Below are 12160 nucleotides of genomic sequence, written 5' to 3' on the forward strand. Positions count from 1 at the left end.
TAGCATTATAGGATTTTTGTTAAAATTCTAATTAAATTCATATTAAACAATTTGTGAAGATACATGAAAAGGTAGTAGTACCCTGTAGTGCTAAATCTGTAGAGCTCAGAACAGGGGGATAGGTGGAAAAGGTTTCTAGTCTCAGACTCCTTTATTTTGCCTCCCACACCACTACTGGATTTACTTGCTGGATGTCCCTTGATTAACCTCTTTGTTTCTATTTCCTTAGCTGCAAAATGAAAATAACAGTAGAATAGATCTCATAGTGTAGTTGTAAGAATTAAATGAGAAAATACATATAAGTAGTCTAAAGTGCTCAGTGCTTCCTATTACTAGAAAATCAATCTGTGCAGTCAGCATGTGATCACTTCCTTACTGAAAACCTGTCACTTTGTTCCTATTATTGACCAAAGGATGTTATTCTATTCACCTTAATCAAAAATAACTTCTTCAATGCCTCTGGTTTGGGCTGTCACTATCTCCTTTACCAGATCATAAATGCCCAGATCCTTTTACCCTACCAGATCCATTAGAAATCTTTCAAAAATTAGTTATTGAACTTTTTTCCACTAGAGGACAAGCCACCTTGTGAAGTATTAGAACACCTAAAGAAGATTTACGAAATAAATAGTCCGCAGGGGAATACCCGGTCGAACTGACTACCAAGTCAAAACTTTTTAGTGAAATGCCCATTTTTCATTGCTTTTCACTGACGTCAACTGGTCACTGACCTCCCTCTGACGCAAAAAAGGCGTGCTTAGGGAGACAGCTGGATTTCTTCCTCGCCCTGCCTTCCAGGGACCGGCAGGCGCCGTCCCCAGCCCTGCCCGCTAGCCACTTTGGACACCATTGGTCCGCTTTCCCAGAGAGGCCGGCTGCAGTATGGCCCCGCCCATCAGTGGGCGGGGCCTCTCCTCCCCGGGGCCGGGGCGGTGGGGGTTGCTGCGTCCGCCATCTTGGGTTCCGCGGTAGCGGTGGCGGCAGGGGGGCGCCGCTTCTGGGGAGTGGCTCTTCTCTCCCCTCCCTCCTCCGGCTCGGTGGCGACAGCTCCTCCCACTAGGGGGGGTGGGTGGCGCGGCGGCGGTGGCATCTAGGCCATGGCGGCGACTACTGCTAACCCCGGTGAGGAGACGGGAGGACTGGGGCTCCCCTCAAGGGGGAGGGGCCGAGGGGCTGACGACTGAGGAGACCCGGGGCTGCGCGGCGGTGGCGGGGCTGACGGTGCGGGGGCGGGCGGGGCACTGGGCGGTGGGGGAGGGGTGCCATGGGGGAGGGCCCGGCCCCGGCGACCGGGGAGTCCTAGCGGGAATTGGGGGTCCGCTGAGTGAGAGTGGCCGCGGCGGCCGGGCAGCCGGCCTCCTCTCGGGCGATGAACCGGTGTGTGCTGAGGTCGTCTGTCACCCTGCGCCGGCGGCAGCTGCCTGGGGCCGGCTCCGTGGGCGCCGTGGCTGCGCTTACTTCCAGAGTAGTTGGGTTCATAAACACCGGACCACGTTGCTGTTGAGCTGAGGCGTTGCTTTTGGAGTTTAGTTTTCATTTTAAAATTTAAAATTCTTGACGATCTACTCAGGGGTCTCTCCTTCCCACCACCACCCCGGGCTGTATTTTGACATTTTCTTTTTAAGTGTTAGGAGGGCCTGTGCTGAGGGCAGAGGTTTGGGTAATGGTGGGGGTTCGGGACCCCAGGTTTAAACTTTATCAGAACTAGTTCCCATTCTTTCAGAAAAAGTTTAGTTCCTTGACGTTTCTCAGTGAACATTAATGAAAGTCTCACGGGCCAAGTCTAAGACATGGAGTAGGTTGTAATGCATATCTAGAGAGTTCAAATCTTCTAATTTTTACTTCCAATCCTCTTTTCGCTATATTACAGTTATTTCTCCCTAGGAATTTTTTTTCAATATCCTTGGTCATTGCCTTGTAAAATAAAATATATCCTTTCCCAGAAATCTTTTTTTTTTTTTTGATCGGGTGTGTTACACCATAAACTGACGCCGGAAAATCAAAAGTTCCAGGTTAGCTTCACAATTTACTTTGTCTCAAAAAAAAAAAAAAAAAAAAAGTGGAGTGGGGAATGGAAGAGGAAGAATTCCTTGCTGTCATTCACTGTTGAAATTTAAATTTGAATTTCTTTATGTCTCTGAAAGGCAGGTTTTGATACTAAAATTGAAATCATCCTTAAATTTACTGTCTTTTTCACAATGCTTCTGGGAGCAGAGCTATTTTTCAAAAATATTTTTTAGTTGTAAATGGATCTTATATTTATTTATTTATATGCGATGCGCTGAGGATTGAGCCCAGTGCCTTACACATGCCAGGCAAGTGCTCTACCACTGAGCCACAACTCCAGCCCCCAGGAGAGAACTATTTTAAGATGTTGATATGTCACACATCAATATTAACATTTTAATCTTCAAAAAATTTTTACGGGAAAGGGCAATAAAATTAATGGCTAAAATTCTCTTGAAGAAAGTGCTGAGTGATGGAGTAAAACTATTACAATTGGCAAAATGCTGTTAGGGACACCTGATCTTGGAGTGAAATAACTTATCTGTGAACTAGGGAGCAAATAAACAAGATTTTAAATTGATCACACATTGCAAAGTTCTTATATAACCCTAGTCAAATTGCAAAGCATTTCTCTTATTAAGAAGTGGCCTGGATAAACAAGTCTTAGTGCATATGTCAGAAGCTTTTCTCCAGCTGTGTGGGTGTGGTTGCTTTATTTTGTTTTTTTTTTTTAAACAACACTTACCAGAATGACAGTCTCTTGATAGTATTTTTATTAGCTGACCAATATCAGCTTAAATTTCTAATCAGAAAATAACATTTTTTGGTTCAGGACCCTTTGTTAATGAAACAGATGATTTTATTTATTGTTTTTTGCTTGCTTATGCAATTTTTAGATGTTTCTCTTTAAAAAAATTTTTTTTAGTTGTAGATGGACACAATGCCTTTATTTTATTTATTTATTTTTATGTGGTGCTGAGTATCCAACCCAGTGCTTTATATGTATGAGGCCGGCACTCTACCACTGAGCTACAACCCCAGCCCTTAGATGTTGCTTTTGATGTTAAAAGATTCTTCTATCTCTTCTAAGTTTATCAATCCCACAGTCAGTACATGATAATTAAATAAGAAAATGTATTTTTTCTTCATTTTTCCCTTTACCCCTTTCTAGCAAAAGGAAGATCATAGATGTGTAATGGTTGTTGTGTAATGGTTGGGGTTCGCGACATATCTTTGGTCCAGAACCCCAGGTTTAAACTTTATCAGAACTAGGTTGAGACAGTTCCCATTCTTTCAGAAAAAGTTTAGTTTCTTGACGTTTCTCAGTGAACATTAATTAAAGTCTCGCCGGCCACGTCTAAGACATGGAGTAGGTTGTAATGCATATCTAGAGAGTTCAAATCTAATTTTTACTTCCAATCCTCTTTTTGCTATATTACAGTTAATTCTCCCTAGGAAATAACTAGATGACTTTGGTAGCTTGTTGAATTTTGGAAAATGAGATCCATGAATGGACGGACATAGGGTAGAAATGTACTGTGTTCAGTGAAAAGAAAGTAAATGAATTTTTGGTCCGAATCCCTTGCTGCAACATATCTTCTTACCTTAGAATCATTTTAGGAACCAAGAAAATAATCCTATTTTTTGAAAACTTTCTACTTTGTATTTTTGCTGGAGTTGAATACTGGTTGTTTCCCTATAGTCCTTGTTAGTTCTGTCTTATATGTTTTCAAAAGATCTTTTTTTTTAAATTCACTTTTCAGTTGGGTGCAGTGGTACATTTCTGTAATACCAGCGGCTGGGGAGGCTGAGATAGGAGGATCGATAGTTCAAAGCCAGCCTCAGCAAAACTCAGTGAGACCCTGTCTCTAAATAAGATACAAAATAGGGCTGGGGATGTGGCTCAGTGGTGGAGTGCTCCTGAGTTCAATATCTGGTAACACTCCCCCCGCCAAAAAAAAAGAATTCACTTTTCTCTTAAGCTTTATTTAAGTTAATCTTTATTTAGGGTTAATGACAACATTTCATCATGGTAATTGTACTTATTCTGATTTATTTAATATTTAAAGTGCTGCAACTTGAACCCAGGGCTTTGTGCATAATAGGCAAGAGCTCAACCGCTGAGCTACATTCCCAACCCACTTATTCTGATTTAAAGACTGCTGGTGGCTGTCTTTCTTCAAGGGACCTGGTTCTTCATTTTTATCATATCTCAATATGGTGTTGGATCAGAAGAGTATGATATATTTTGTAGTCTGTTGTGTTGCAGTGATAGTTCTAAGATGATGATAATGATGACTTTTTTGTCTGTATGAATTGGTAATTCTTCATACTTTATTATTCATTAGTTCTACTTACTAGTGGCAAATAGTCTTTCTTGTGTATAGATTGCTAACAATTTTGAGGAACACTTAAAGAAAATTAAAAAATATTTTTAGCTCTAGATGGACATGATATCTATTTTTTTAATGTGGTGCTGAGAATTGAACCCAGGCCCTCACACATGCTAGACAAGTGCTATACCACTGAGCCACAACCCCAGCCCAAATTTATTCCTTTTTAAAAAAATGTTACTTTAAAATTTTTTATTCTTTTTAGTTATACATGACAGTTGAGTGTATTTTGATATTATACATACATGGAGTGTGACTTCCTATTCTTGTGGTTGTATGTGATGTAGAGTTTTTCATATATGAACATAGGAAAGTTATGTCTGATTTGAGGAACACTTTTAAAATTGGATGTGCAATTTGTAGTGCACCAAAGGACTAGTTGGGAAAAGATTAGTTTTTTTTTTTTTTTTTTAATATTGTTTTAGTTGTTGATAGACCTTCATTTTATTTATTTATACACAGTGCTGAGAATTGAACCCTGTGCCTCACACATACCAGGCAAGTGCGCTACCACTGAGCCCCAGCCCCAGCCTCAAGATTGCATTTTGATTTGATTTACAATTTAATATTCAAACATGAGATGTGAATTAGTTTGTAATGAGTGTAGGTTTTTCCTCTCTTGATTCTGGTATTCTCATTAGCAGAGAAGTCTTTGTGTTCTATTATGCACAGTTTATTGTGGATGGAAAATATAGTAGAAGGCAAAAGAGGAATGCTGTTTGGGTTTGTAAAGGCTGACATTTAGGAAAGAAAAATTCTTTTAATGTAATTCTCACCAGTATAATTATAGTTTTAAAAAGCATCAATTAACAAAATTCTTATCCATTACCTTTGTTTGCCTTTTTCAGATATAGGAAAATAGTAATTCAGGCAGCATAAAATTAAGATGTCAAGATACTTCTTAAGAAGATTGGGGATATAGCCCAGTGGGAGAGCACTGCCTAGCATGTGTGAAGCCTTGGGTTCAATCCCTAGTACTGCCAAAACAAGCAAAAAAACACCAAACTTTTAAAAATATATTAAATTGCAAAGACCGTTCAAAAATTCATTAAGTGTATTTTACTAATTCAACAATTGAAATATAATTAACATTTTGAAAAGAAATCCCAATCTGCCTATCTTTATGCAGTAGATTGGTGGTGGCATCCTGAATATTCTGTATTTTCTTAGAAATTAAGAAGTAGAGAGGGGCTGGGGATGTGGCTCAAGCGGTAGCACGCTCGCCCGGCATATGTGCGGCCCGGGTTCGATCCTCAGCACCACATACAAACAAAGATATTGTGTCCGCCAAAAACTAAAAAAAAAAAAAAAAAAGAAGTAGATACTTCAGCATTCTTGGAACTTTAGTTTTCTTGTTGCTTTGAAATAGTGGTCTCCGCTTAGTTTTTGGCATGCTATCCCCCCTCCACATTCAAATAGTTTACTAAGAGATGAGAATAATATGTTGTTTTATGGGTATTTTGAGAAGGTGTTTTGTGTTCTTTGTGTGGACCTTGAGAGCTTGTTTGGAGATTCTAATAGGGGAGGGCAGCTACTCGTATACTATCTATCTCTCTATCTATCTATCTATTCATTTATATTTATATATGACAGTGGAATCATTACAATTCTTATTAAACATATAGAGCACAATTTTTCATATCTCTGGTTGTATACAAAGTACATTCACACCAATTCATGTCTTCATACCATACTCACTCTTGACTGAAGAACAATCCTCCTCTACCGGGGAAGGTTGTCCTCTTTGACCAAGCTGACAGCTTTGGAGGGATGCATTTGGAGTGGTGACAGAGGAAGGAAACACCCACCTAGCCAGCCAGATCAGTTGAGTCAACCCTGGGGATCGTGGGGTGACAGATGTTGAATCCAGATTGCCCTTACATCCTGTGTTTTCTGTGTGGATGACTTTCTTCTAAGGCAATAACAATAGGAATTTCAACAAGCCAAGTGGTAGTTGTTCTTCAAAAACTAAATTGCAGTAATCAAGAAAATAAAACCAGCTGAGAATGTAGCTTAGTGACTGAAGACTTGGCTAGCATGTGCAAGACCCTGGGTTCTACCCCAGTGCAGAAAAATAAAAAATCCTTTATTCTTGAGTTAGGTCATAACATCTTGAAGTTGCTTAATTCCAAAACTAATAAAATTAAATCCTCTATTGTGGAAACTGTCTTTGGAGCCATCTTTTTCCCCCTTAGGCTAGTCAGAATATTTATTTTAAATGTTAATTCTCTAGCAGTACAGTCCTATAAAGGGGTGCAAGAGTAACAATTCTGTCCATTGTTTCTGTGGTTATGTAGTTTATTTCACTTACTTGTAACAATAAAAGAACACATTTAAGGCCCTTCTGAAAACCACATCTAATGATAGGTACTTCTTGTAGTCCACCTGTTTTTAAGAATGCTGTCTCATATCATGATGATTTCAGTAAGTAGACATCAGTGAATAAACTTTTGAGTTGGAAACAAGATAGTTCTCTCATTTTCAAACAAGATAGTTGTCAAATAAGACAATTCTTTGGTTCGTAAGAAAACAAACCCAGGGGGCTGGGGATGTGGCTCAAGTGGTAATGTGCTCGCCTGGCATGTGCGGGTCGCTGGGTTTGATCCTCAGCACCACATAAAAAATAAAATAAAGATGTTGTGTCCACTGAAAACTAAAAAATAAAAATTAAAAAATTCTTTCTCTCTCTCTCTCAAAAAAAAAAAAAAGAAAGAAAGAAAAAGAAAAAGAAAACAAACCCAGGGCTGGTACTGTGGCTCATAGGTAAAGCACTTGCCTAGCACATTTGAGGCCCTGGGTTCGATCCTCAGCACCACATAAATAAATAAAATGATGGTATTGTGTCCATCTACAAATAAAACAATATATTAAAAAAAAAGAAAAGAAAAAGAAAACAAACCCAGAGAAAGGAATGGACACATTTATTAATTTCCTCTGTATGCCAGAGTACACTGTCCTATTTTGTTATTTAGTCTCTACATCAGAAGCTTATCTCTGACTTTTCAGATAAATTCTCTTAATTTATGTCTTGTTTCGTCTTTTTTTTCCTTTTGTATTTTTTCTCCACATTTTCACCATAGTTTGAATGGACAAAGTAAGTTTTATGGCTTCAATAATGTAATTGGAACATAAGTTTAATGAGAGCACTTTTGCTTTCCACGTTCACCATAGTATGCCAATTCTTACAGTAATGTCTAGTATATAAGACCAGAGTTCAGTGCATATTTGTGGATTAAATGAATGAATGTAAAACCCAGCATTGGTGGTTTATTCTTTTTTTTTTTTTTTAAATTTTTTAATATTTATTTTGTAGTTTTCAGCGGATACAACATCTTTGTTTGTATGTGGTGCTGAGGATCGAACCCGGGCCGCACGCATGCCAGGCGAGCGCGCTACCGCTTGAGCCACATCCCCAGCCCCCTTTTTTTTTTTTTTAATAGTGTACACAATACTTTTGTTTTTATTTTTATGTGGTGCTGAGGATCGAACTCGGGGCCTCGAACGTGCTAGGCAAGTGGTCTACCGCTGAGCCACAACCCCCGCCCTGTCCAATGTTTCTGTGGTTATTTATTTTACTTAGATGTAACAATAAAAGAACACATTTAAGGTCTTTCTGGAAACCACATCTAATGATAGGTACTATTTGTAGTCCTATCAACTTAGCAACTTAATGAGATCTCGCAGGATCTCACAGAGTTGCCCAGATTCTCATTAAGTTGCTAGGGCTGACCCTGTCTCATAATATAAATAAATAAATAAACAAACAAATAAATAAATAAATAAATAATTCTTTATGTTAATATGAAAATACTCTTTGAAGAAGGAACACTGATAAAGCCATTGACATCAATAATTCATTTATAATACTTTAGTAACTATTATTAAAGTTTATTAATAGTATGATAAATGTTCTAAATGTATTATTTCAGTCCTCATATGTATTATTTCATTTAATTTAATGTTTTTTGGAGGTAAGGGGTTACTGGGGATTGAATTCAGTGCTTTACAACTGAGCTACGTCCCCAGTCCTTTGTTTTGAGACAGGGTCTCGCAGAGTTGCTCAGATTCTCATTAAATTGCTAGGGCTGACCTCACACTTGTGATCCTCCTGCCTCAGTTTCCCAAGTAAGTGGCTGGATTTACAGGCATATTCTCACTGCACCCAGCATAGTCAGCATTTTTTTTTTTTTTTTTTTTTTGTAGTGCTGGGGATTGAACCCAGGGCCTTGTGCATGCTAGGCAATTACTCTACCATCTAAGCTATGTCCCCAGCCCTAGTCAGCATTCTTAATTGCTAAATTACAAGACTTTTTATTTTATTATTATTATTTTTTTTTTTTAGAGAATTTTTTTTTTTTTTTTTTAATGTTTATTTTTTAGTTTTCAGCGGACACAACATCTTTGTTTATATGTGGTGCTGAGGATCGAACCCGGGCAGCACGCATGCCAGGCGAGCGCGCTACCGCTTGAGCCACATCCCCAGCCCCACAAGACTTTTTAAATTATGTCTTGGTATTATTTACTACTGATATGTACTACAATGGATAGCTTTTGAGAGGAAAAAGGAGGGCAGGGTATTGCTTTTTAAATTTTATTATTATTATTTTTTTCAGTAATGCGATTCAAACCCAGGAACTTGTGCATGCTAGGCAGGTTTTCTGCAACCATTGAGGTACATCCTGGTCCAGTATCACCTGTTTAGCTGATGAAGAAGATGAAATATCACATCAGGCAGCCTGTAGGGCACAGTATTACTTGGGATGGAGAGAGAGTACAGGGTGCTGAACAAGGAGCTGAAGGGGTGCAGTTTCCTAAAATCTTTTGTGTAACTTTCTATGTTCTTTTCTCATAGTTCTGTGTTTCAGCTCTTTCAATAACTTTTAAGGTTTATACTAGAATCCTTCTGAGTTCTTTTACTCCATAATTGAACTGTTTTGATGAGCTGCTTCTTGAAACTTAGTTTCAGAAACACTGTGCTTTGCCAGGTGTGGTGGCACATGCCTGTAATCCCAGTGGCTCAGGAGCCTGAGGCAGGAGGATCACAAGTTTAACTTCGATCACCCCCCTCAGCAATTTAGTGAGGCCCTGTCTCATAATATAAATAAATAAAGAAGAAATAAAGAAGGGATCAAGGGCTGGGGCTGTAACTCCTCAGTGGGTTGAGCACCCCTGGGTTCAATCCCTTGTACAAAAAGAAACCAGAAAGAAACACTTCATTGCTTGTTCTTTTTGACTGTCTGTACCCTTCTTTATCCCTTTTGCCTGTTCATTTTCATATTCTTGCTCAGAAAATGAAAACAAACCCAGGGCTGGTACTGTCATTCCTTGGGCTAGAACTCCTAACTAGATAGTAAGCCAAGCAGCTTCCTTCATTTCTGCCTGTTTGCTTATTTACTTGCCTTCTTTTTTAGTACCATGGATTGATCCCAGTAGTGCTTAATGATTGAGCCCCAGCCCATATGTATGTATGCCTCAGCCTCCCAATCTGCTGGGGTTATAGTGCCCCTGTGCCCGCCTACCTACCTGCCTTTTTAATTGCTGCTTGCCTTTCTACCTTGTTCAGCATTTACTTTTCTATATTTTTATCTATTTTAAACACATCTCTGTTTGAATAATGTTTAATGTACTACATAGTTCCTCATTAATATTTCCTTTAAAACTTGGCCTTTCTTAACTTTTCTGTATCTTTCCTAACTTTTCTGTATCTTTCATGACAAGTATAGATTTTCTAATTTCCCAAGCTGAACAAAGAGCTATGTTTGTTTTCATCTTGGTTGATATCACATATATATTATTTAAAAATTTATTTTTTAGTCTGGGCCTATAACTCAGTTGGTTTTTCCTAGACCAGAGAATCTTTGGTTTATACTGTCTGGGAAGTAAATCTTTTGGCACAGTGAGGAAGGGGCACTTGCTCAGGTCAGAAGAAATGGAGGATAGGATCAGAATCCACATCTCTCCTGAACACTGTGATTAATTCTCCTTTTAGTTTTCATTCTCACTGCTCTGCACACCTGCTGGTACCTGGAACTACCAGCTTTAGGGTTTAGGGAATTCTGTAGTGTAAATTAGGTTGGTTTTCTGCCTTTTCCATTGTTGTTTTAGAATTCAGTTCTTGTGGGTCTGCTAAGGCAATGTTCTCTTTGATCTCTAGTTTCAAACTTGACTGCTCCTCTTTCCATCCTTGTGGTTTTATGTCATAAATTCTTTCCTTTAAAAAAATATATATATATGTATATATTTGTTGTATGTGTGAGGAGATGAGGGAGTAAAAGTGGGTGCATATATTTAGTCTACTATCTTATTCAGAAATCACATAGTTTAAAATTTTAGCTGGGCGTGATGACACAAGCCTGTAATATAAGTGCCTTGGGAGGCTGAGGCAGGAGGATTCCAAATTTGCGACCAGCTTCCTCAAGTTTCGAGACTGTGTCTCAAAATAAAAAAAGGACTGGGGATATAGGTTAGTGATAAAATTTGATCCCTAGAATAAATGAAAGAATGAATGAACAAATAAATAAAATTTATTTTAGAGGTATCTTTTCATCTTGTCATTCTCATTTTGGCCTTTATTGCTTCATTTTTTATGAGTCTAATTCATCCACATACTTCTATAATTTACATTTAAATCTTGTCACCGCTAATGCGTCAGATCTATAAAGGTTGGGATTTTTGTCTGTTATTGATTTATCTCCAGGGCCTGTAATAGTACCTGGCATAGTAGGCACAAATAAGTATGAGACCTTTCAGACTTTGGTTATGAATATAATATATTAAAAATTATATTAATATACTTTTCTGTAATTTTGTTTTTGTTTTGGTGCTGAGGATTGAGCCTTTATCACTGAGCTATAACCTCAGTATTTTTCATTTTTTAATTTGAGACAGGGTCTTGCTGTGTTCCCAGGCTGGCCTCAAACTTGGGATTCTCCTGTCTGAGGCCTCTCAAGTTGCTAGGATTATAGCATGCACCACTGTACCCAGCTGTAACTTGTTTTTGTCATGTTCATATATGTAGTGGATAACCTATCTCATTAATATAGAACAACTTGGAATTTTTTGTTTTTGTTTTATTTTGTTTTTAGAGATGCAGTCTTGCTATGTTGCCTCAGGATGGACTCAAGCTTCAATCCTCCTTCCTCTGCCTTCTGTGTAGCTGGGATTATAAGTGCATACCACTACACTTGTGTGTGTGTGTGTGTGTGTGTGTGTGTATTCCCCCCTGTACTGTGGATTGAACCCAGGGCCTCATGCATAGCAGGTGCTCTACCACTGAGCTACATCCTCAGTCCTTTTTATTTTTTTAAGATAGGGTCTTAACTAAGTTGCCAAGGTTGACCTGGACACAAGCTTGTAGACCTCCTACCTCTGCCTTCTGAGTAGCTGTGATTCCATGTGTGCCTGGCTTTTATTTTTATATATATATGCATATGTGCATATTTATTTAAAATTTTTTTTAATAGCAGAAAAATACACATAGTGAAATTTATCTTCCTAACCATTTTTAAATGTATAGTGTTTTGTTTTGGTTTTGGGTACTGGGGATTGAATTTAGGGGTACTTGACCACTGGGCCACATCCATAACCCTATTTTGTATTTTATTTAAAGTGAGGGTCTGAGTTGCTTAGCGCCTCACTTTTGCTGAGGCTGGCTTTGAATTTGTGATCCTCCTGCCTCAGCCTCCTGAGCTGCTGGGATTACAGGCTGGCTGTAATCCATTGAGCCTGGCTGCAAGTATATAGTTTGATGGCATTGAATA

General features: G+C 38.6%; 1 protein-coding gene across 5 annotated transcripts in view; it reads left to right on the forward strand.

Moving 5' to 3' along the window:
* Positions 1-960: 960 nt before the first annotated feature.
* Arnt (aryl hydrocarbon receptor nuclear translocator) overlaps positions 961-12160 on the forward strand; it is a 73792-nt gene continuing 62592 nt past the window's right edge. For all 5 annotated transcript variants that reach the window (XM_027953885.2, XM_027953887.2, XM_071618464.1 and 2 more), the window contains exon 1: positions 961-1122. In XM_027953885.2, the coding sequence (XP_027809686.1) occupies positions 1098-1122 (25 nt within the window). In that variant the 5' untranslated portion in view covers positions 961-1097. The remainder of the gene's footprint in view (positions 1123-12160) is intronic.

Source organism: Marmota flaviventris, chromosome 10 (assembly GCF_047511675.1).
Source record: "Marmota flaviventris isolate mMarFla1 chromosome 10, mMarFla1.hap1, whole genome shotgun sequence".
NCBI lineage: Eukaryota > Metazoa > Chordata > Mammalia > Rodentia > Sciuridae > Marmota > Marmota flaviventris.